Raw genomic sequence first — 26,223 nt, 5'->3', positions numbered from 1 at the left:
CATGGGTCTCCCGGTCACGGCCGGCACGGGTATCGAACTAGCATCTGTGGCAAAGCAGTTTTCACTGCGATGCAGTATCTTAGACCGCTGCACCACTCGGGAGGCTCCATCCACAAAGTTTTGAATGCTTATAAATTGCGTTACATGAAGTACTAAAATACTACTTAATCTGGACTCTGAAATAATTTAATTTAAATGTTAATTGTATTTTTTGATCACAGAAATAATGAGAAAATATGGAACAATAAATAAATAATGAAATGTTATATAAAGCAGCCCGTGTAATCATCTGCCAGAGAGTAGCCCCAATCGGCCTGAGACCCAAGTAATACATTTGGGCCAGATAACTCACACCAGAATCGGCCCAAGCTCAATCACCACATCCTAGAAATAAGTAATACTGCCTAAGGCGGCCCAGGGTCACATGACGTCGGCCGAGTCTGACTCTCGAGTGCCCCGACTCAGACGGAATTGGCCCAGATCCACCGTGCTAGCTGGGTTGAAAATCAGAAGATTTACAGGGTGTGTTAAGGGCTGGTGTCCCATCCTTTCATGCTGTTGGCCTGAAGTATGACTAAATAGATTTAAATAGTGTAGTAGGGTGGTGTATGTTTTGATGTAGTTTTTTTGTGAGTGTAGTGTAAATGGTAGGGTATTTGTATTTATTTAATCAATGTATAAGGGAGTTACACCCCAGTCTAGTAGGTGGCGGTAATGCAACATTTATTGGATGCCAACCGCCGTTAAACCTCATCGAAGAAGGACAGGGGCGAGGAAGGAAAACTAACAAAAATGCTGTAAACTTATGTTAAGTCGTGCTGACGTGATTAACATGCAAGTAAACAGTACCTTTCGCGTTTGAGTTTATAGTACAAGCTCATAGAAAGGGTAACAAATTTGGAGGCACAGCTGGGAGTTATTTACATGTGAGCACAGGCCCATATTCATTGAGCGGAAAACGAATGAGAGACGTTTGAGAGTAACTAGCTAGCTAACGTTAGCGGGCTAACCACACAACGGATTTCTAGCTATCTTGCCATTTCCTGCATTGCGTTATTTCCACGTGAGTAGGAAAATATGAATCGAGAAAGAGAAACGTTGTTGGATGAAATCGAACAGAGTTTATGGACTTTAACTGAGGACAATTTACGGCACCTGTGTGTACGTTGTGGAATAGGAGGTGTAGATGACTCTGAAGTGAAAGGAAAGAGCCGTCGCGCATTGCGGCGCAAACTGATTCAAGATTACTGTGAGAAGGAGGATTTAATGGAATCAGAGGATGAGGGAATATTTTGTCTGTTACAACTGAAAGACGAAATAAAAGTAATATCAGACTCGGAGGATGCTGCGAACCGTCTGCCTACTAGTCCTAGCCAGTCGGCGCCAACGACGCACTTGGACAGTGAACCCAGCGGAGAGACAGGAGCTGCGGCAGGACGGAAAGAGGAGGTAGGGGGTCCTCAGTCCAGCAGAAAGGTGAGCCCAGCTACTGAAAAGCATACACCACAGAGAGAGAGTGGAGTTAGTATGCCCAGTCATAAATACTTTTAAAATCCACGGACAGATAGATCAGAAAGCGAAGCTCAGCTTCAGCAGCCTAGAACATCAGATTGAAAATGTACTGAGAAAAGGATACACTGAATTAGAAATCATAGAAGCAGTAATCAGAGCTGTGATCCCAGGGTTTTAAGATGAGGTGTTATATGGAGGGGAAAACAGACATGACATTCTACACACTAAGGCAAATCTTGAGGACACATTATGCAGAGAAGGACACCACTGAATTCTATCACAAGTTCACTAAAGGCAACAAAAAGAGCATGGAGAGTCTGCCTTGAACTTCCTAGTCTTCGACCTGAGACAGTGTTATCAGCCTTAGCTCGTGCCCAATCAGGAATGAAATATGGGTGAGTTAGTCAAGAGCCAGTGCCTGCACGCCATCGTTACTGGATTAACAAACGATAACGTCAGGACAGAGATGAGAGTGCATCTCCAGAATTTTAACACCAGTCATGAACTGTTGCTTGAGAAAATGAAAATTGCTCAGGGCAATGAAAGCGAACACATGCAAAAGGCCAGGATTTGACGTGAGTTCACACCCACATGAGTGAACGCACTACAGAGTGAGGATAATGGGGATAACGGAGAGGAATGTGCACAGGCAGAGCCCCCACAGACCACAGTCCGAAAACAAAATAAATACAATTGATGCACGCGATCAAAGAACTGACATGTAGCATCATTAGTAGTCAGTGCAAGGCCATGGTGACAGTTAGGAATCGCTCCAACAGAAAACCAAGTACAACCAACAGGGAGAGAAGAAAATTCAAAAGTTGTTATGAGACTGGTCAACAGACTGGTCATCAGACTTGCCAGCATTGCTACAATTGTGGCAGTGATAGCCATTGGGCAGTAGGATCAGGGGCAATGCACAGCCATCGGGAAACGCCTGAGGGTCACAACCATGGAACGGTGTGTGACCTTAGGTACGTCTACTTCCATCCAGTGTTGCTGCAGTGTAAAGGGAGAGAGAACCTCAGAGTTTAAGATGTGTTCATAAAGCTGAAGACAAGCACTATAGGACACAGGGAATCGGGTACCCATCATAAGTGAGGAATGGAGAAGACGAGCACTATGGGACACAGGGAATCGGGTATCCATCATAAGTGAGGAATGGAGAAGACCAGCACTATGGGACACAGGGAATCGGGTACCCATCATAAGTGAGGAATGGAGAAGATTGAATTTGCCACACACACATTAGACCTCTGGCAGAAATCATAAGCAATACTAGGGTTGCACATTTTGTCGAATATTCAGAGGTGGAAACTTTCAGTGGGAATATATGGGAATTAACGGAAATATATGCACATTAATATTAATACCATTTAAATGTAATGTTTTTTGCATTGGATATATTTACCATATCATATGGAGACAGAAACATACACATTTGATCTTATTATAAGTAGACTTAATTGCAAATGATTCAATCCTTCCAATAGAAAAAAACAATGTTTAGTTACGAATTGAACTTTAATTAAATGAGTTGACTCGGGATGATTTCACTGAACAACAAAGGGAATATTGAATGATCCCCAATGATCCATCGCATCTCCCAAAAACGTTTTCAACATGCATCTGTTGAATGATAGTCTAGAAACTAAAGCTTTGGTTGTCTTCCTCTCAGGCTTCCATGTCTTCTCCCTGGACCTCTCCAATGTTCACCCCTTGAACATCAGACTCTGAGGTGGCTCCACCAGGTGGCTGATGAGATATGTTGTTACCGCTGCCATATTGCATCTCCATCCCAATTCCCTTGCTTGGAAGTGTACTTTGCCAGGCTGCCAAGAACCTTGCACTTACCACTCTCTCCCAAAATACATCATCCAGGAGGATCCTCTTGATGGGGCTGTTCATATCGGCAGACTGATATAGCCATTTCTTGGAGAGACTCCTTCCCCTCCAGGAGACTGTCAAACATGATGACAACACCACTCCAGCGGGTGTTGCTGGGTAGCTTTAATGTGGTGCTCTTATTCTTCTCACTTTGCTTGGTGAGGTAGATTGCTGCTATAACTTGATTACCCTTCACATACCTAACCATTTCCTTGGCGCTCTTGTGGAGTGTATCCATTGTTTTCAGTGCCATAATGTCCTTGAGGAGCAGATTCAATTCATGAGCAGAACAGACGATGGGTGTTATGTGAGGGTAGGACTCCTCCACTTTAGACCAAGCAACCTTCATGTTCACAGCCTTGTCTGTCACCAGTGCAAATACCTTCTGTGGTCCAAGGTCATTGATGACTTCCTTCAGCTCATCTGCAATGTAGAGACCGGTGTGTCTGTTGTCCCTTGTGTCTGTGCTCTTGTAGAATACTGGTTGAGGGATGGAGATGATGTACTTAATTATTCCTTGCCCACGAACATTTAACTACCCATCAGAGATGATTGCAATACAGTCTGCTTTCTCTATGATTTGCTTGACCTTCACTTGAACTCTGTTGAATTCTGCATCCAGCACATTAGTAGATAAAGCATGTCTGGTTCAATGGGTTTATGCTGAGCGAAGAACATTCAGAAATCTCTTCTAATACACATTTCCTGTGAGCATCAGTGGTGAACCAGTTGCATACACAGCTCAAGCAAGACATTCATCAGTATTTCTCTGACTACATTCCTCCATTGAGTCAAAAAAAACTTCTGATTCCAGGAGGACCCTGAGCTGTTGTTATCGATAAGATGTCTGATTCATAATTTAAAACTCAAATAGAAGTAGAGAGACTTTTGTCAGAGGTTGCTTGTTGTGAGCGCTAAGGGAACTTTATGCACTTGGCCAGATGATTCTGCATCTTTGAATTCTTCACATGATTTGGCACAGTATTTGCAAATGTACACAGCTTTTCCTTCTACATTAGCTGCCGTGAAATGTATCCACACGTCAGATAGTGCCCGTGGCATTTTCCTGTATAGATCAGAAGAAAGTGAGTAAAACTTTTTTTTTTATATAAAGTTCCATGTACAGATAAATAGTTAAGCAGTTAGATTAAACGACTCCTTTCTAAGATGCATGTTTTAAAATGAAACATGTATGGAAACAGGTGAATTAACACTCCTCAGTTAGCAGGCTCAAGCAAGCTAAAACCCACAACTGAGAGTCATTGCATATGGCTCCCGCACTCTGACACAAGCAGAGAGAAACTATCACCTTCACCCGGGGAAACTGGAATTCTTGTCCCTCAAATGGACAGTGACTAAGCAGTTCCGAGGTGACCTCTTTGACCCCTTGATATATATATATACTAACTACAGCAAGACTGAATGCCACCGGTCATCGCTGGGTGGCGGAGCTATCTGACTTTAATCCCACACTGAAGTATCGTCCTGAAAATGTAAACACTGACGCAGACTTTGTCACGTTCTTCTTTGCTTGCTGAACATTAAATGGAAGAATGCACCGAGAAACACTCACCTGAGACGGTAAAAGCAACACTCAATATTGTTCAGACACAACAGAATGACTGTGTAACTTGGATATCCACAGTCACACTAAGGCCATCAGTGCAAGAGGAGCTGTTAAGGTGAGTGGGAACAGTTACAGACCGACTGTCTCCACACGATCTCATGCAGGCTCAGTTAAAGGATGCAGCTGTATGGTGAATCTTGGAACTGAAAAGGCAAAGGACTAAGACAAAACCAACAATGTCAACAAAATTCATGCTAAGTCAGTTACTGCAAGAGTGTAACAGGCTCCATGTCTCACCAGAGGTATTATTACAAAGGGAAACAGCAGAAAGGACACAATTTGTGGTACCAAGTCAGTACAGAACACTAAATGACAAGTACTTAGGCACTGAAATGGCCCATCTAGGAACAGAAAGAGTGTTGAACATATTAACACAAACACTTTTATTGGCCACGCATGCAACATGGCATTGAACAATTTATCACTAAAGTGTGTATCAAACAAAATAGACCCTGTGTAATAACTAAGACTCCAATGCAACATGTACGGGCTACAGGTCCTTTCCAGATTTCAATTGACTGCGTTTGGAGAAGAGCAGAGGGTGCTATGAGTACATTTGAGTTATTTTAGATAACTTTACAAAATATGCACATGCCAACCCCACCAGAAATAAGTCAGGGAAAACTGCAGCAAAAAAGCTTTTCGAGGACTTTTTCCTGAAGTTTTTGGCTTTTTCATAAACCATCATGATCAGGGAAGAGAGTTTGAAAATCAGTTCTTCAGGGCCTTCCAGAACCTCTCCATATTATCCACAGGGGAATCCGGTGGAGAGATTTAACCGTACACTAAGGTCATTCATGCATATATTGTACCACAAGTGAAGCTACTGGATTCGCACCACATTTCCTGCTATTTGGAAGGGCTCCACTGCTACCTATTGACCCTTTCTTTGGGTTACAGATAAAGGAACAGGAGAAATCATGCTAAGAAGTTGCAGCAACAGATGGCGGAATACTATGATATCGCCATAAGAAACATGGAGAAATCAACAGCAAAGTTAAAAGCCTACTACGATCGGAATAAAATGAGTTTGGTTCTGTTCTCAGGGGATCATGTCAGAACGTGGGGCACCGGGAAAGCTAAGATCACACTGGGAGGACCAAATACACATGGTAGTAACAAGGAAAGGTGACTGCCCTGTCTAGGAGGTCAAACCCGAGAGAGGTACAGACAGGGCCTGGGTTTTGCGTTGCAATATGCTCTTGTCAGGTAATTCTCTACCATTTGAGGAACCATTTCAAGCACCACGTAGTCTGTGGAGAAGGGAACCGCCCCAGCGTAGAGGTCTGTGGAGAAGGGAACCGCCCCAGCGTAGAGGTCTGTGGAGAAGGGAACCGCCCCAGCGTAGAGGTCTGTGGAGAAGGGAACCGCCCCAGCGTAGAGGTCTGTGGAGAAAGGAACCGCCCCAGCGTAGAGGTCTGTGGAGAAGGGAACCGCCCCAGCGTAGAGGTCTGTGGAGAAGGGAACCGCCCCAGCGTAGAGGTCTGTGGAGAAGGGAAATGCTGAGAGCGCCGAGTCAGAGCTCAGATGAGGATTCTTATCCAGTATTCATCAACAGGCCACTTATGGATGACGAGAGCAGACAGAGTAGCACACAGCTGGTATCCGATAATAGTGAGGAACAGGATCAGACTGATAGAAACTTCACTGTGAAGGAGTGCCAACCTGTCCTCAGGGAGACCCACGAAGAGGACAGGGGGTTCAGCCTGGCAGAGGAGGCCCAGAGACATCCTAACCTATAACAATTTAGTGCTGCCAAGCTCTTATCAGGATACGAACAAGAGATTATCTTATTATTAATGAACAGTACCTTTCGCTTTGGAGTTTATATTGAAAGAGTAAAATAAACGTTTGTTGTAGCCGTTAATGAGCTTGCTGCACCCGCTACTGAGAATTTTGACAATTTTTCAGCAGCAAACTGCTCTAACTCTTCAATGTTTGAGGGGTGCCCTCCACCAACTGCTTTTTTCATCTTTTGGTTTTGGATGTGATTCAGATCTGGACCCCAGAACAGTCCAGCATCTCTTGTTAACCATTCCTGGTTGCTTTTTGATGTGTGTTTGGGGTCGTTCTCCTGCTGGAAGATCTACAACCTTTAATGAAGATCCAGTTTTGGACACTGTGCTGAACATTGGACTCAAACAGCTGGTAATCTTCTGATTTCATGATGCCTTGTGCACATTCAAGACATCCAGTATCAGAGGCAGTAAAGCAACCTCACAGCATTATCATACCTCCCCCATCTTTTATTCTTATTCTAGGGAGTTGTTTTATTTTCACTTAATTTGGTCGTAAGTAAACACAACACTCATCTGTATTGCCAAATAGCTATAATTTTGTTTTATTAGTCCATAGTACATCATTTGTCTCCCATGTCAACGAAAACATCCATTCTCTTGTTCAGTTCACAGGCATGCTACCTGTGCTCCCTCTAGAAGTCCTGGAGGAGATGCTCCTAAATGTCCCTCCACAGCAGGTGGTGTGTGTCTGTCGACTTGTGTGTCGTGAGTGGAAAGAAGTGGTGGACAGTGATTCCCTTTGGAGAGAGAGGTGTCGAAGAGAAGGATACCAGACAGATGTGACTAAACTACCTAAAGACTGGCGTTTGTTTTACTTCTTGTGTAAGAAGAGACGTAATCTTCTCAAGAACCCCAGAGCAGATGGTAGGAGTCAAAACAACAATGTCTAAATTCTCTGTTGGTGTATGGGGGGTCCTGTTATTAACCCCAGAACCCACATTTCAAATCCCTCCCTTACTATTTTTCTCCAGATAAATTCAAGGGCTGGCAAATTATGGAGAATGGAGGGGATAAATGGAAAATAGAGTCAGTGGAAGAAGTGCCGCTTCCTGACAACACTGTCCAAAAGTACTTTGCGACTTCTTACTCGTGAGTATACTACTATACTATACTATTTTCAGTGAGAGAATATCACTTGGTCCCACCTTGTTTCACATCCACATTGGTGTTGTATTTCTTTTCCAGCTTTTCTAATACATTTGAATGGTAATAATTCCTATGATGCAAGATGGATACAGTGCAATTGACAATGACCTTGCTGTCTAGCCCAGGGTTGGGAGCCACAAAAAAATCTGAACTCATCATGGGAGTCCTCAGTGGCTCGCGGGCCTGCATACCCACATCCATACCCCCAACGTGCGAGCAAAACATATTAGCGGCCCTCTTGACAGTGGAGAGAAAAAGTTTTAGATTTAATTTCCTGCAATTCGACACATTTTGCCATGGGGCATAGAAAAATTGTAGTGGTTTTAAATCAAGAAGGCATTTTGCAATGGGGCGGAGAGAGAAATGCAGTTCTACAGCGTATTTCCAGCAATTCTCCAACTTGTGCCAAAGGGCGGAGAGAAATGTTCGCGGTATTTAATATTTTTGATGGTGATGAACAAAATCAATGGGGGCCCGGGTCGGTAATACGACCATGATTAAGACAAGTTTAGATAGTTCAGCGGCGAGCTAACTTATCAACCTTAAAGGTTTTTGCTGACGTAGGCTAATTGAGTGACTATCAGTGACTAACATAAGAGAGAAACTGCTGATGCACAACCTAATTTTGAGATTGCACCTTGTGTATTCTACTATTTACATTTTACTGAACCTTTATTTAACTAGGCAAGTCGGTTAAGAACAAGTTCTTATTTACAATGAGTTGCCCATCCCTGGTCTAGCCTATATGGACACTTAGATGGCTGCTTACTATCAACCTTGGTAAATGTGTTGTCTGTGTGTGTCGTCTTGTCTTTGGTTCATCTCAGGACCTGCAGGAAGTCTCAGCTGATTGACTTGGAGAAAGAGGGTTACAGGCCTTCTTTCATGGATGACTTTCAACCCGACATCATTATATCCGACTGGTGAGAGGAATATTAGAATTTTGTCATTCAGTGTCTGCTACTCTATACTTGTCAGAGGAATAGACTACCGTACAACTTGTATGTTTGTGTGTCCATATCAGGTATGCTCCACGGAGGGAATGTGGCGCAAAATATGAGATCTGTGTTGAGTTGCTAAATCATAAGAAGCAGCCAATTAAGAAGTTTAGTCCAGGAACTGTCATCTTTCAAAACTGGGATGATCATAAATGGAATCAGGTAAAACCTTCAGACTTTAAGATAATTCTCCATATACATGGGTCTGTAAATAGCTGACTACACAATCAACAATGTGGTTTCTCCTTGTCTTGTGTTTTACTAAGATTGTGTGCATTAGACATTTTCAGTGATTGCATTGTAAGATGTTTGTTTTATTTATTTGCACCAAAAAATACTATTAAAAGACAAACAGTGCAGATAAAAACAAGGTAAAAAGGTGTGCATGTGAGGTTGTAAACCTAAGAAATAACTATATATTAGTATCAGTCAAAGTTTGGACACTTACCCATTCCATGGTTTTTCTTTATTTTTACTATTTTCTACATTCAAGACATCAAAACTCTGAAATAACGCATATGGAATCATGTAGTAACCAATTATTTATTTTTTAAAACTTTTTATATTTGAGATTCTTCACAGTAGCGACCCTTTGCCTTGATGACAGCTTTGCACACTCTTGGCATTCTCTCAACCAGCTTCATGAGGTAGTCACCTGGAATGCGTTTCAATTAACAGGTGTGCTTTGTTAAAAGTTAATTTGTGGAATTTCTTTCCTTAATGCGTTTGAGCCAATCAGTTGTGTTGTGACAAGGTAGGGGTGGTATACAGAAGAAAGCCCTATTTGTTAAAAGACCAAGTCCATATTATGGCAAGAACAGCTCAAATAAGCAAAGCAAAACGACAGTCCGTCATTACTTTTCAAGAACTTTGAAAGTTTCTTCATGTGCAGTCGCGAAAACCATCAAGCGCTATGATGAAACTGGCTGTCATGGGGACCCGGACAGGAAGGGAAGACCCAGAGTTACCTCTGCTGCAGAAGATAAGTTTGGTAGAGGTAACTGCACCTCAGATTACAGCCCAAATAATTGCTTTACAGAGTTCAAGTAACAGACACATATCTGAATTAACTGTTCAGAGGAGACTGCATGCATCAGTCCTTCATGGTCAAGTTGCTGCAAAGAAACCACTACTAAAGGACACCAATAAGAAGAAGAGACTTGCGTGGGTCAGGAAACACGATCAATGGACATTAGACCGGTGGAAATCTGTCCTTTAGTCTGATGAGTCTAAATTTGAGATTTTTGGTTCCAACCGCCTTGTCTTAGTGAGATGCAGAGTAGTTGAGCGGATGATCTCTGCATGTGTAGTTCCCGTGAAGCATGGAGGAGGAGGTGCGTTTGCTGGTGACACAGTGGGAACTACACATGCTGAGATCAAGATTTATTTAGAATTCAAGGCACACTTCACCAGCATGGCTACCACAGCAGTATGCAGTGTTTTGCCATCTAATCTGGTTTGCATTCAGTGGGGCTATCATTTGTTTTTCAACAGGACACTGACTCAACACACCTTCAAGCTGTGTAAGGGCTATTTGACCAAGAGAGAGAGTGATGGAGTGCCGCATCAGATGACCTGGCCTCCACAATAACCCGACCTCAACCCATTGAGATGGTTTGTGATGAGTTGGACTGCAGAGTGAAGAAAAAGCAGCCAACAAATACTCAGCATTTGTGGGAACTCCTTCAAGACTGTTGGAAAAGCATTCCAGGTGATGCTGGTTGAGAGACTGCCAAGAGTCTGCAAAACCGTCATCAAGGCAAAGGGTGGCTACTTTGAAGAATCTCAAATATAAAATATAGATTTTTGGGGGTTACTACATGATTTCATGTGTTATTTCATAGTTTTGATGTCTTTACTATTAGTATACGATGTAGAAAATAGTAAAAAATTAAGAAAACCCTTGAATGAGTAGGTGTGTCCCAACTTTTGACTGGTACTGTATATACAGTGCCTTCGGAAAGTATTCAGACCTTGACTTTTTCCACATTTTGTTATTAAACAAAATTGTATTGGTCACATACAGGTGTTTAGCAGATGTTATTGCGGGTGTAGCGAAATCTTGTGCTTCAAGTTCCGACAGTGCAGTAATATCTAACAATTTCACAACATATACCACACACAAATCTAAGGAAGGGAATTAAGAATATATAAATATATGGACGAGCAATGTCAGAGGCGTATAGAATACAGTATATGAGATGAGTGCAAGATATGTAAACATTACTAAAGTGACGAGTATTCCATTTATTAAAGTGGCCAATGATTTCAAGTCTGTGTATATAGGCAGCAGCCTCTCTGTGCTTGTGATGGCTATTTAATTAACAGTCTAATGGCCTTGAGATAGAAGCTGTTTTTCAGTTTCTCGGCCCCAGCTTTGATGCACCTGTACTGACCTCGCCTTCTGGATGATAGCGGGGTGAACAGGCAGTGGCTCGGGTGGTTGTTGTCCTTGATGATCTTTATGGCCTTCCTATGACATCGGGTGCTGTATGTGTCTTGGAGGGCAGGTAGTTTGCCCCCCAGTGATACATTGAGCCATACCAGGCGTGATACAGCCCAACAGGATGCTCTCAATTGTGCATCTGTAAAAGTTTGTGAGGGTTTTAGGTGACAAGTCAAATTTCTTTAGCCTCCTGAAGTTGAAGAGGTGCTGTTGTGCCTTCACCACACTGTGTGTGGGTGGACCATTTCAGTTTGTCAGTGATGTGTGCGCTGAGGAACTTGAAGCTTTCCATCTTCTCCACTGTTGTCCCATCTGTGGATAGGGGGGTGCTCCCTCTGCTGTTTCCTGAAGTCCACGATCATCTCCTTTTGTTTTGTTGACGTTGACTGAGAGGTTATTTTCCTGGCTCCACACTCCCAAAGCTCTCACCTCCTCCCTGTAGGCTGTCTCGTCGTTGTTGGTAATCAAGCCTATTACTGTTGTCTGCAAATTTGTTGGAGGCATGCTTGGCTACGCAGTCATGGGTGAACGGAGTACAGAATGGGGCAGAGCACACACCCTTGTGGGGCCCCAGTGTTGAGGATCAGCGAAGTGGAGGTGTTGTTTCCTACCTTCACCGCCTGGGGGCGGCCCGTCAGGATTTCCAGGACCCAATTGCACAGGGCGGGGTTCACACCCAGTGCCTCGAGCTTAATGATGAGCGTGGAGGGTACTATGGTGTTAAATGCAGAGCTTTAGTCAATGAACAGCATTCTAACATAGGTATTCCTCTTGTCCAGATGGGATTGTGCAGTGTGATGGCGATTGCATCGTCTGTAGACCTATTAGGGCGGTAAGCAAACTGAAGTGGGTCTAGGGTGACTGGTAAGGTGGAGGTGATCTGGTCCTTGACTAGTCTCTCAAAGCATTTCATGATGACAGAAGTGAGTGCTATGGGGCTAAATGTATTTAGTTCAGTTACCTTTGCATTCTTGAGTACAGGAACAATGGTGGCCATCTTGAAGCATATGGGGACAGCAGACTGGGATACGGAGAGATTGAATATGTCCGTAAACACACCAGCCAGCTGGTCTGCGCATGCTCTGAGGATGCGGCTAAGGATGCCGTCTGAGCCGGCAGCCTTGTGAGGGTTAAGACGTTCAAATGTCTTACTCACGTCTGCCTTGGAGAAGGATAGCCCACAGTCCTTGGTAGCGGACTGGGTCAGTGGCACTGCGTTATCCTCAAAGCGGGCAAGGAACAGGTTTAGCTTGTCAGGAAGCAAGACGTTGGTGTCCGCAACGTGATTGGCTTTCCTTTTGTAGTTGGTGATTGTCTGTAGACCCTGCCACATACGTCTCTTGTCTGAGCGACTCCACTTAGTATAGAGACAGACGTTTTGCCTGTTTGATTGCCTTGCGGAGTGAATGACTACTCTGTTTGTATTCTGCCATATTCGCAGTCACCTTGTCGTGGTTAAATGCGGTGGTTCGCTCTTTCAGTTTTGCGCAAATGCTGCCATCTATCCACGGTTTCTGGTTAGGGTAGGTTTTAAGTCTTTTGGTACAACATCTCCTATACACTTCCTGATAAACTCAGTCACCGTCTGTGTATTCATCAATATTATTCTCGGAGGCTGCTCGGAACATATCCCAGTCCGCGTGATCAAAACAATCTTGAAGCGTGGATTCCAATTGGTCAGACCAGTCTTGAATAGTCATTAGGACAGGTACTTCCTGTTACGTTACAGCCTTGATATAAAATGGATTAAACAAAACATTTTCCTTAGCAATCTACAAACAATACCCCATAATGACAAAGCGAAAACAGGTTTTATTTTAATATTTTGGCACACTTGATAACAAATAAAGAAATACCTTGTTTACATAAGTATTCTGACCCTTTGCTATAAGATTTGAAATTGAGCTCGGATGCATCATGTTTCCATTGATCATCCTTAATGATTCTTCAACTTGATTGGAGTCCACCTGTGGTAAATTCAATTGATTGGACATGATTTGAATATTCAAGCACCTGTCTATATAAGGTCCCACAGTTGACTGTGCATGTCAGATCAAAAACCAAGCCATGAGGTTGAAGGAATTGTCCGTAGAGCTCCGAGACGACACAGTTCCCTCAATCATACTTAAATGGAAGAAGTTTGGAACCACCAAGACTTTTCCTAGAGCTGGCCGCCCGGCCAAACTGCGCAATCGGGGGAGAAGGGCCTTGGTCAGGGAGGAGACCAAGAACCCAATGGTCACTCTAACAGAGCTCCAGAGATCCTCTGTGGAGATGGTTGTCCTTCTGGTAGGTTCTCCCATCTCCGCAGCACTCCACCAATAAGTCCTTTATAGTAGAGTGGCCAGACTAAAGCGAGTCCTCAGTGAAAGGCACATGACAGCCTGCTTGGAGTTTTCAAAAGGCACCTGTCCGATGTAACCAAGAATTGGCCTGAATACCAAGAGGAGACCTGGCACCATCCCTACGGTCAAGCAAGGTGGTGGCAGCATCATGCTGTGGGGATATTTTTCAGCAGCAGGGACTGGGAGACTAGTCAGGATCGAGGGGAAAGATGAACGAAGCAAAGTACAGAGAGCTCCTTGATGAAAACCTGCTCCAGAGCGCTCAGGACCTCAGACTGGGGCGAAGGTTTACCTTCCAACGGGACAACGAAGAACACAGCCAAGACAATGCAGGAGTGGTTTCGGGGCAAGTCTGAATGTCCTTGAGTGGCCCAGCCAGAGCTCGGACTTAACCCGATCTAACATCTCTGGAGAGACTTGAAAATAGCTGTGCTGCAACTCTCTCCATCCAACCTGACACAGCTTGAGAGGATCTGCAGAGAAGAATGGGAGAAACTCCCCAAATACAGGTGTGCCAAACTTGTAGCGTCATACCCAAGAATACTCAAGGCTGTAATTGCTGCCAAAGGTGTTTCAACAAAGTATTGAGTAAAGAGTCAGAATACTTATGTAATATTTCAGTTTTTTTGTATTTTTTATAAATTTGCAAACATTTCATTGCTTTGTGATTTTTTTTTTGGTATTGTGTGTAGATTGATGAGGGGAAAATACTATTTAATCCATTTTAGAATAGTGTGGAAAAAGTCAAGGGGTCTGAATACTTTCCAGAAAGCACTGTACACTGACTGGTAATGTACAGTTGAAGTCGGAAGTTTACGTACACTTAGGTTGGAGTCATTAAAACTTGTTTTTCAACCACTCCACAAATGTCTTGTTAACAAACTATAGTTTGGGCAAGTCTGTTAGGACATCTATTTTGTGCATGACACAAGTCATTTTCCAACATTTATTTACAGACAGATTATTTCACACCTATTATTTCAAACCTGACTGTACACACCAGCTCTGTCAGGAGGAATGGGACAAAATTCATCCAATTTATTGTGGGAAGCTTGTGGAGGCTACCCAAAACGTTTGGCCCAAGTTAGACAATTTAAAGGCAATGCTACCAAATACTAATTGAGTGTATGTAAACTTCTGGCCGACTGGGAATGTGATGAAATAAATAAAAGCTGAAATAAATCATTCTCTCTACTATTATTCTGACATTTCACATTCTTAAAATAAAGTGGTGATCCTAACTGACCTAAAACAGGGCATTTTTACTAGGATTACATGTTTGTGAATTGTGAAAAACTGAGTTTAAATGTATTTTGCTAAGGTGTATGTAAACTTCTGACTTCAACTGTATATACAAAACAGATTGTTCCCAATTAAACAAAGCATACTAATTACAATTGAACATGAAAATATGGTCTCTTCAACGATCCTCTTCCATGATCCTCTTCCATGTTTCAGATGACTCATGTGTTCAAGAATTATGGACCAGGTGTGCGGTACATCCGATTCATTCATGGAGGAAAGGATACTCTGTACTGGGCTGGCTGGTATGGAATTCGGGTCACCAACAGTAGCATCGAGATCTGCCCATCGGTGGACAGATAGCTTTCGGTGTTCCCATTTACTCTCCCAAGAGGTTACATGTGAACATTGTGCCTACCTGCAAGCTTTACTTTAGCATCTGTACCTAAGCATAGGGTACACCTTGTTCTGTCTTTTCTGCCTTTGGCACCCTGTTTCCATGTGGATATAGACGATTCTAGCTGTAGAATATATAATTTTTTATATATTAATATTAATTTTCCCCTAGTCTGATTTAGTGCCTGTTTTTGTCCACTCTGTTCTAGTGAGTCCTTGTGGACACTGTAGAGAGAAACAGAAGACAAGAACGTGTTCCTCAGTCTTGTCTTTCAGTGATGGGGTTAGAGTATTTTGTATTTTAAACCGTAAGAAGGATATAGCCACATTTGTAGTAAGAAAACAGAAAGCACTGTTTATTACAACCACATCTAACTGCTGTCGTCAAGGGAAAGGGTGGCTACTTTGAAGAATCTCTACATATAGTTTGATTTAATACTTTTTTTGGTAATTACATGATTACATGTTATTTCATAGTTTTGATGTCTACTATTATTCTACAATGCAGAAAATAAAGAAACCCTGGAATGAGGTGTCACCTTTTGACTGGTAATGTACAGTTGAAGTCGGAAGTTTACATACACTTATGTTGGAGTCATTAAAACTCGTTATTTTTTAATATTTTTTAATTTTATTTTTTCTCCCCAATTTCGTGGTGTCCAATTGGTAGTAGTTGCTGTCCTATCGCTGCAACTCCCGTACACCTCAGGAGAGGCGAAGGTCGAGAGCCATGCTTCCTCCAAAACACAACCCAACCAAGCCGCACTGCTTCTTTTTTTGTGTCTAAAAAAATATATAATTTGCCCTTTTTCTCCCCAATTTTGTGGCATCCAATTGTTTTTCGTAGCTACTATCTTGTCTCATCGCTACAACTCTCGTACGGGCTCGGGAGAGACGAAGGTTGAAAGTCATGCGTCCTCCGATACACAACCCAACCAAGCCGCACTGCTTCTTAACACAGCGCGCATCCAACCCGGAAGCCATCCGCACCAATGTGTCGGAGGAAAAACCGTACACCAAGCAACCTGGTCAGCGTGCACTGCTCCCGGCCCGTCACAGGAGTCGTTAGTACTAGATGAGATAAGGATATCTCTGCCGGCCAAACCCTCCCTAACCTGGATGGCTGCGACAGCCTGGACTCGAACTCAGAATCTCTGGTGGCACAGCTAGCACTGCGATGCAGTGCCTTAGAACCCAGGAGGCCTTAAATCTCGTTTTTCAACAATCCCACACATTTCTTGATAACAAACTATAGTTTTGGCAAGTCGGATAGGACATCTACTTTGTACATGACACAGATCATTTTTCCAACAATTGTTTACAGAAAGATTTTTTCACTTACAATTCACTGTATCACAATTCCAGTGGGTCAGATGTTTACATACACTATGTTGACTGTGCCTTCAAACAGCTTGGAAAATTCCAGAAAATGTCATCCCAACACCATCCCAACCGTGAAGAACAGGGGTGGCAGCATCATGTTGTGGGGGTGCTTTGCTGCAGGAGGGACTGGTGCACTTCACAATATAGATGGCACCATGAGGAAGGAAAATGATGTGGATATATTGAAGCAACATCTCAAGACATCAGTCAGGAAGTTAAAGCTTGGTCGCAAATGGGTCTACCAAATGGACAATGACCCCAAGCATACTTCCAAAGTTGTGGCAAAATGGCTTAAGGACAACAAAGTCAAGGTATTGGTTTGGCCTTCACAAAGCCCTGACCTCAATCCTATAGAAAAGTTGTGGGCAGAACTGAAAAAGCGCGTGCGCTCTAGGAGGCCTACAAACCTGACTCGGTTACACCAGCTCTGTCAGGAGCTTATTGTGGAAGGCCACCTGGAACATTTGACCCAAGTTCAACAATTTCAAGGCAATGCTACCAAATACTGAGTATGTAAACTTCTGACCCACTGGGAATGTGATAAAAGAAATAGTGAAATAAATCATTCTCTCTTATTCTGACATTTCAAATTCTTAAAATAAAGTGGTGATCCTAATTGACTTAAGACAGGGTATTTATACTCTGATTAAATGTCAGGAAATGTGAAAAACTTAGTTAAATATATTTGGCTATGTAAACTCCCGACTTCAACTGTAGGTGAATTAGACAAGGATTTCATTTTTAATAAAAAGACTGCATGGAGGCTTTAAACAAGGCAGGCCGACCAAAGGAAAGAAAGCAAAGTGAACTTGAATGTACATAACCATCTGACAAAGGACACCTTAAGAAACATAGTTAACACTTTTGTAAACATATTTTATTTGTTAACATGTACAGTATATATTGAGGATACACAGAACATGGTGCACTACCTTACTATATGTATGAAGATCATTATTTCAAGTGTTGGTATAACTGTTTGTAAAACTAATACTTTTCAATTCAATAATATAATGTAGGCTAATTTGGTTGTACTGCAATCCTGTCGAGATTGCTTCTTATGCCTTTACAATATTAAATAAATGTAAGTGTACTGTCCTTGTTTCTTCAACTAGTGTGAGTGAGTGTCATCCTCTATGCCAGAACACTGACAATACAATATACTGAGAGCCCATACTTAAATCAGGGGCATATCAGCACTCCTACTCTGAGAATGAATCAGAAAAGAATGCACACTTGAGAATTCTAAACTTTATTTGGTTGATACATTTCAAGAAATTCACTTATACTCAAATTGTGACAACGGGAGATGTACATTTTTGTATAAAACAAATAAACATCCTGTAAGATTCTGTTCCTGTCAGAGGAGGAACAATCTGTCAACTGAGTGAAATTCTAAAGCAAAAGTCTCATGGTGGTTTTACACTGCAACAATGAGCCGTTTCATTCAGAGCAGTAAAGACTTAAGTGCCTAGAATGCAATAGAGTATGTGACATCAGACAAGGCATTTGCTTTAAAAGACAAAAAAAAAAAAAACCTACTATACTGCCCTGACAAACATAGCATATGTTGTAACTGGGTTGGCACCAACATATCATTGTTACTACTGACTGTTACAGAATCTATTATCACTTTCCCAATTGAAAGGGGATTTATGTTCACCTCAGGTGTTCATGAAAACATTATATACACCTGAAAAAAGGGAATCATTAAAAAAAAAAAAAACTTGGGGAATATTGCCGACAGTATTGAAGGTAAAATTGTTTTGTCCTGTTGTCACTGGTCCCAATCATCAGCTGTGTGTGTCTGTGACCCTTCCACACTTCTGATAAGACTATGCAGCCACCAATCTGTTTAACTGAAAAATACTGAGATGGCTCTAGGAATGATGTGTACTACTACATAAGAGGGTTATATTGCAAAGTTTCTAGCATAGAGCAATCTAGTTCAGTTAAGTTCACACACTACTTTGCAAACATTGTAAAAATATTTGTGTCAGTTACCAATAAGAGTGAAGTAACGTTGTGCAATAATGGTTTGCTTTTCTCCGAGTAGTGTTGATGAAATGCTCTAACCAATAGAAGAGAGGAAATGCTCAGAGCAGCACACATTTGCGCCTCTTCTTGGGTTCCGGAGGCTCCAGGGCAGCCAGTATTGCCTCATCAAACACATTCTTTAGTCCTTTCTGCAAACACAAAACATGAATGTACCAAATACATTTTTTACCTTGCAGTGTGTAACCACAACTGGTAATACCATCTTTTAAAAGGAAAACAAACTCAGCTGCTGTCTTACGTAAACTTGCCAATTAAGTGCCAAACTGGACATGTTCTCTCCCATAGAAAAATACAGGTTAGCATCCATGCCATGAAGGCCAAGGTAGTATGGGTTATTATGACTAGGCTAGGCGTAAACAAAATCGACATTGAAATGAAAGAAGTTAATGGGCACGCATTTAAAAAGAGCATCTTGGTTATTTACTTGACAAATAGACATTCCTTTACATTAAAATACGCAGCAGACGATCAGAGGCAAAGCAAATATTTTAAAAGACCGCCGTCAAAACAGACAGCACTTTCTCTGGGTTTCAGGGGGTTCTAGAGCTGCTAGGATAGCTTCATCAAATACATTCTTCAGACCTCGCTATAGAGAGGGAGGAGAAAGAGGGGAATATGACCAGTGTTAGATAGAGGTTAGTTAGCAGACCTACAAGAGTAAAGTGCATTCGGATGGGTTTCCAATACTAGGCCACCACTAACACAGAAAGAATGAAGGCAAGACAAGCTTAGCACAAAGACAACACAGACTAGATGCACATTAACATAGGTTGCTATTATGCAAGTCATAACTCTATTCCCTATTTTCTATATGTTTTAGATAGAAGTCTCACCTGTGTTAGGGCAGAGCACTCAACGTATTTGACTGCTTTCAGGTCACGGGCGAGCTTCTCAGCTGTCTCAGGGCTGATGGGCTTCTGTTTGTTCTTGGCCAGCTTCTCTACTGTGGAAGGGTCATCTCTCAGGTCAATCTGAGTTCCAACCAGCAGGAATGGTGTCTTCGGACAGTGGTGAGTGATTTCAGGTACCCACTGCAAGAGAGAGGAAACATTATTTTCAAACAATCAGAAAAGTTAGTCCATCAGAATGTGTCATAACTAGCATCTTCCCCATCACTTCACGTGTTACCAATTTAACATTCTATTTAACCTACTAGAAATAATGTATCATTTAGTCAATATTGCTTTATTAAAACGTGTGCATTGTATGCTTCAAGGGCTTGGCGTTGTACTCACCTTTTCTTTAACATTCTCAAATGAAGAGGGTGAAACACTAGAGAAACAAACTAGGAAAACATCAGTCTGGGGATAGCTCAAAGGCCGTAACCTGTCATAATCCTCCTGACCTAAGGAAACAGATAACGTGTTGATTAAATGTGAATAGCATTCAACCAAAAATATGATCTATTCAAATTGTGAACATGTCCTTGAAAAGGATCCACTCTTACCCGCAGTATCAAATAATCCTAGGGTGTAAGGTTCACCTCCAATCATGACAGTTACTGCATAGTTATCAAACACCTGTGATGAGAAAATGAAAATAATGAGATATCCTGTCCTGTTCCATGATTATTCTGAATGGTAGTTATTGAGAAGAACAAGCTACGTATCTTTAAAGCGTGTGAAACACGAGAATGAGACACCTAACTCTGGCGATCAATAATCACTGTGACTGAGATAAACCCAATGTATAGAAGATACACATACTGTTGGTACATATTCAGAGGGGAATTTGTTGGTTGTGTATGAAATCAAAAGGCAGGTTTTTCCCACCGCTCCATCTCCAACCACAACACATTTAATCGTCTGCATATTTGTGGTGTTCTCTGTTTACTGTATGTCTGAAAGAGAAAAGACAAAGAAAAAAGTTCCGCATAAGTTAGCTACAAGACTTAAGACGAGTGGCAGGGAAGACGTATCCAGTAGTAGCTGGTTGTATGCTACGAACGTTAGCTAGCTAACGTCTGAAACTGGTTTCCTATGTGGCTAGCAAGCCAGGTCTAAATGAAGAAGTTGTAGCAACAACCAACTACAGACTCAATAGAAATCTATGACAAAAGATAACTAGCTACAATAGATACTTTTCTCTAACTAATTTAAACTGACGTCGCTAATGTTTGCTAGCTATCTGGGTTGGTGTTCGCAGATCTCATTCTCAATTTCATATTCATTGTATTTGTTACTAACGATGAATGACAAACCTATAGCTAAAACACCTTCATGAACAGCGTTGGTATCATTTCAATTGTTACCCTATTGATGATGATAACATGTAATTCGAAAGATTTCCCTTACCTCTTTCTTCTTCTTGTGCGTTTCCGGCAGACTAGACGCTGTATTGCTGCCGGTCTCAGATCGGAGGGAGAATTACACATTTAAATATCTAATAGCCTATCAACTGTAGGTGCAGGCTGGTGCAATAAAGACCGACAACAGTTTCCTTTCTATTTTGTCTCTGCCTGTCATTTGAGCCCAAGATTGTTACAAGCAAAAATTCAGTTACACCCAACTCGCAGAAAAGTGTCCTCAGCAATATTTTTGAATTAACTAGGCAAGTCAGTTAAAAACAAATTATTATTTACAATGACGGCCTACACCATCCAAACTCGGACGACACTGGAGCAATTGTGCAATGCCCTATGGAACCCCCAATCACAGCCAGGTGTGACTCTGTCTGGATTCGAAACAGGGACTGTAGTGACGCCTCTTACACTAAGATGCAATGTCTTAGACTGCTGTGCCACTCATCAATATAACAGGGCATGCTTCACAGTCTCTACCTCTTCATATGCCTTACACTTCTCATCTGGATGTTTCCCCACTAACAATAACCCACTTCCCAATCCACAATGACCCAACCTCAGCCTTGTCAACAGAACCTCATCCCTCCTTTCACTCCACACATACCTACTGATTTTCTCACAGAATTCTGGATAGAATCCCCCATTCACGTTCCCACTCCTGTGTCAACCAGTCTGCTATGATGCTTCTACATTCCCCTTAATGGAAACCCCACATATATCTCCTACCTCTTCAGAGCTTTCTTCACAACCTTATCCACTGCCTCATTTCCCCCTACCCCAGCATGAGCTGGGATCCACAGAAAACGTACCTTACACTAGTGATGGGTCGTTCACAAACTAATGGCTCTTTTTGAACTGATCTTTTTGGTTAAAGTGGGGAGCCGTATCGCGTCGGTGAAATATTTTCATTCTGCTGGTTTGCATTCTGCTTCTACTGCTTTTTGAGCTCAAAACAATGTGTTTCTGCAGTTACGTTACAAAATAATTATCTTAAGAGGGTGTATCCTCACTGCAGAAAGAAATTGTAGGGCGAGCTCATCAATCTGGTCCACCCTGATTTTCTACAGTGCATAAAAAAACGTAGGAGTTGTGCTGTCCCTGCGGTGATCTCGCAATTACTGGTGGTGCATGTAGCTTTTGTCTTCAACACCTGTTGCCCAAAACTCCCCAACAGCCAAATGAAGAGGATCCTCCGAAGAATAGCCCACCAACTACATCAGGAAAAACTAAAAGTAGTCTAGTATAATTACTTGACTTGGCGTGTCTGTCTACCAAACACCTGGATCTGCTTGTTTGAGTTGGTTCCCCTATAAATATTGGAAGGATACAATGATACTTTTTGTTTTCCCCCTATAGACCTAACATTCTAACCATTAAAAATATTTTTTTTTTAGGACTCACGATGTTGCACTTTCCTCTCTTCCAGTTTTGTTGTTGAATTTATAGATGTAGTTGTAGCAGTTGAAGAAGATATGCCTGTAAAAAATATATGCAAAAAATAACAATGCCATGTTATAATTTACAATATGATCAAATACAAGGACACACAGTGTTTGCAGATTCTCATTTTCTCCAGAAAGCTATGTGGAAGGAACACAGTAGTTGAATTTAAATTCAATGATAAACTTCATTCAGATCATACTCATCTGGCTTATTGTATGGTCTTACAATACTGTGGGTAGAACATTCTGAAGTTGAAGCAGGACAATCTGAGTGGCATTACCTGCGTTGAGGACTTGTAGCTTCAAACCTGTGTAGACAATCCTCCCTGGTCTGGAGATGACACACCAGTACTTCCCCTCATCACTTTACCTCAGTGCACTCATTGTGATAGTGAAGACCCCAGCTTCCTGATCCTCCCCTCTCTCACTCTGGGCTTGCTGGTCTTCACCACAATCTGACAATAATCATAGACTGGTCCCCTACACCAGTACTTTGTGTTCTGCCTGTAGTTGGAATTGTACTGGCAGGAGATGTTTACATCTCTGGTTACCACGTTGGGAGCAAACAGCTGAATCAAGCCCACACTCCTCCATGTTAGAGTAGAGGGAGGAGAATGAAGAGAGCTGTACAAACATTTAACATGGTCAGGAGATGCAAAGTAAACTTTGGAAAAATACTTAAGTTTAAATTAGTCCATTTTTACTATTTTCTTTTAACCATTTCCAACTGATATCTTAATCACAATAGAATCACAATTGTTGACTTAATCATGTTTCTCTTGAAGCTCGTAATAATCATCTTCTAAATATAACTATCTATTATAAACTGGGTGGTTCGAGCCCTGAATGCTGATTGGCTGACAGCCATGGTATATCACACGGTATACCACGGGTATGACAAAACATGTATTTTTACTGCTCTAATTACGTTGGTAACCTGTTTATAATAGCAATAAGTCACCTCGGGGGATTGTGATATATGACCAATATACCATAGCTAAGGGTTGTGTCCAGGCACTCTGCGATGCTTTGTGCAAAAGAACAGCCCTTAGCCGTGGTATATTGGCCATATATCATACCCCCTCGTGCCTTACAGTGACATATAAACTTTACCATTGACAAATGTAATATACTGTATATCACAGACGTCTTCATGATGAGAAGGAAAAGGCAATGTGAAATATTTATGTAGAACTATGTGTTCTTCACTTTGTGTATGTGGTTTATTGTCTGTCCTTCCCCTTAAAACATTGAGCAAAATCTCCTTGCCAGTTCTCTCTCTGTGTGTGGGTGGGTGGGTGTAATATTATGTTCCTCATTCAAATGATGGGCACTACTCCGAGTGTACTGCTTAGACAATTTATCTGCAGTAGGTGGCAGTAAAGGCCTCCTTCTGAAATGTGTTTTGTCATGGCAGATTATCGATTTAAAGGAATTTGACATTTACATTTTAGTCATTAAGAAGATGCTCCAGACTGATTTACAGTAGTAAGTGCATACATTTCCATACTTTTTTTGTACTGGTCCCCTGTGGGAATCGAGCTCAAAACTGTCATGCCCCTTAGGAGAAAACCCACATATATACACTACCGTTCAAAAGTTTGGCGTCACTTTGAAATGTCCTTGTTTTTGAAAGAAAAGCACATTTTTTGTCCATTAAAATAACATGAAATTGATCAGAAATTCAGTGTAGACATTGTTAATGTTGTAAATTACTATTGTAGCTGGAAATGGCAGATTTTTTATGGAATATCTACATAGGCGTACAGAGGCCCATTATCAGCAACCATCACTCCTCTGTTCCAATGGCATGTTGTGTTAGCTAAACTAATTTGATCATTTAAAAGGCTAATTGATCTGAAAACCCTTTTGCAATTATGTTAGCACAGCTGAAAACTGTTGTATTGATTGAAGAAGCAATAAAACTGGCCTTCTTTAAACTAGTTGAGTATCTAGAGCATCAGCATTTGTGGGTTCGATTACAGGCTCAAAATGGCCAGAAACAAAGGACTTTCTTCTGAAACTCGTCAGTCTATTCTTGTGCTGAGAAATGAAGGCTATTCCATTTGAGAAATTGCCAAGAAACTGAAGATCTCGTACAACGCTGTGTACTACTCCTTTCACAGAACAGTGCAAACTGGCTCTAACCGTAATAGAAAGAGGAGTGGGAGGCCCCGGTGCACAACTGAGCAAGATGACAAGTACATCCTTTGCATCCCAGTATCTCTACTTGCACATTCATCTTCTGCACATCTATCACTTCAATGTTTAATTGCTAAATTGTAATATTTCGCGGCTATGGCCTATTTATTGCCTTACCTCCCTAATGTTACTACATTTGCACACACTGTATATATACTTTTCTATATACAGTGTTATTGACTGCACGCTTGTTTATCCCATATGTAACTCTGTGTTGTTTGTGTCGCACTGCTTTACTTTATCTTGGCCAGGTCGCAGTTGTAAATGAGAACTTGTTCTCAACTGGCCTAGCTGGTTAAATAAAGGTGAAATAAAATAAAAAATAAAATAAAATGAAAGTGTCTAGCTTGAGAAACAGACACCTCACAAGTCCTCAACTGGCAGCTTCATTAAATACCTGTAAAACACCAGTCTCAACGACAACAGTGAAGAGGCGACTCCGGGATGCTGGCCTTCTAGGCAGAGTTGCAAAGAAAAAGCCATATCTCAGTCTGGCCAATAAAAATAAAAGATTAAGATGGGCAAAAGAACACAGACACTGGACAGAGGAACTTTTGACGTTGTGACGGGTCTTTTGCAGGTACTATTTAATGAAGCTGCCAGTTGAGGACTTGTGAGGTGTCTGTTTCTCAAACTAGACACTCTAATGTACTTGTCCTCGTGCTCAGTTGTGCACCGGAGCCTCCCACTCCTCTCTCTATTCTGGTTAGGGCCAGTTTGCGCTGTTCTCTGAAGGGAGTAGTAGACAGCGTTGTACGAGATCTCCACTTTCATTTACAACATTAACAATATCGACACTGTATTTCTGATCAATTTGATGTTATTTCAACTGACAAAAATTGTGCTTTTCTTTCAAAAACCAGGATATTTCTAAGTGGCCCCAATCTTTTGAACGGTAGTGTATATTTTTTTAGGATCTGCATTAGCAGACGCCAATGGTGACAGCTAGTCTTACTTGGGTTTGTCTTACTGGAAAAAGACATTACAGACAAAAAACTTTACAATTTACATACATTTAAAAACATGAACATGTAGTGTGCGAGTGTGTGCATGTATGTGACACATAGATGTCAGTACATACACACAACAAGTAGGTCACATGATGGAGCTGCATTGTGCTGTGAGGTGTTGCTGTATTTGTTTTTTAAACCAGATTTGCTGTTCACAATATGAGATGGAAGATAGTTCCATGCATTTATGGCTCTGTATAATACTATATGTTTCCTTGAATATGTTCTGGACCTGGGGACTGTGAAAATATCCCTGGTGGCATGTCTGGTGGGGTAAGTGTTTGTGTCAGTGCTGTGTGTAAGTTGATTGTGCAAACAATTTGGAATTTCCAATATATTAATGTTTCTTATAAAAACAAGAAGTGATGCAGTCAGCCTTTCGTCAACTCTTAGCCAAGAGAGACGGGCATGCATAGTAATCATATTAG

The 26,223-nt window shown here is 41.7% G+C and overlaps 2 protein-coding genes across 7 annotated transcripts; one reads left to right on the top strand and one right to left on the bottom strand.

Annotated features, from left to right (window-relative positions):
* Positions 1-744: 744 nt before the first annotated feature.
* Positions 745-17,879, top strand: LOC115132317 (F-box only protein 6-like). Of its 4 annotated transcripts, XM_029664845.2 has the most exons (7): positions 1,401-1,476; positions 3,191-7,174; positions 7,431-7,689; positions 7,797-7,914; positions 8,799-8,894; positions 8,996-9,131; positions 15,219-17,879. In XM_029664845.2, exons 2-7 carry the CDS (start codon positions 6,893-6,895, stop codon positions 15,363-15,365), a joined length of 1,038 nt encoding a protein of 345 aa, XP_029520705.2. In that variant the 5' UTR covers positions 1,401-1,476; positions 3,191-6,892; the 3' UTR covers positions 15,366-17,879. The 4 variants fall into 4 exon arrangements, with proteins under 4 accessions (XP_029520708.1, XP_029520704.1, XP_029520705.2 ...); XM_029664848.2 differs by lacking the exons at positions 3,191-7,174; positions 15,219-17,879 and adding an exon at positions 10,464-15,162 and having other exon boundaries at positions 745-1,476; XM_029664844.2 differs by lacking the exon at positions 3,191-7,174 and having other exon boundaries at positions 747-1,476.
* A 138-nt stretch (positions 17,880-18,017) lies between these two features.
* LOC115132318 (cell division control protein 42 homolog) lies at positions 18,018-21,269 on the bottom strand. 3 transcript variants are annotated; one of them, XM_029664850.2, is made up of 6 exons: positions 21,134-21,239; positions 20,546-20,679; positions 20,287-20,359; positions 20,075-20,184; positions 19,673-19,870; positions 18,018-18,967 (listed from the first exon to the last, which is right to left on the bottom strand). In XM_029664850.2, exons 2-6 carry the CDS (start codon positions 20,648-20,650, stop codon positions 18,878-18,880), a joined length of 576 nt encoding a protein of 191 aa, XP_029520710.1. In that variant the 5' UTR covers positions 20,651-20,679; positions 21,134-21,239; the 3' UTR covers positions 18,018-18,877. The 3 variants fall into 3 exon arrangements, with proteins under 3 accessions (XP_029520710.1, XP_029520711.1, XP_029520712.1); XM_029664851.2 differs by lacking the exon at positions 21,134-21,239 and adding an exon at positions 21,040-21,127; XM_029664852.2 differs by lacking the exon at positions 18,018-18,967 and adding an exon at positions 18,974-19,425 and having other exon boundaries at positions 21,134-21,269.
* Positions 21,270-26,223: the final 4,954 nt, after the last annotated feature.

This window comes from Oncorhynchus nerka, linkage group LG7 (assembly GCF_034236695.1).
Source record: "Oncorhynchus nerka isolate Pitt River linkage group LG7, Oner_Uvic_2.0, whole genome shotgun sequence".
Classification (NCBI taxonomy): Eukaryota; Metazoa; Chordata; class Actinopteri; order Salmoniformes; family Salmonidae; genus Oncorhynchus; species Oncorhynchus nerka.
Note: the sequence above shows the minus strand (reverse complement) of the source record. Positions and strands in the feature narration are given on the sequence as shown.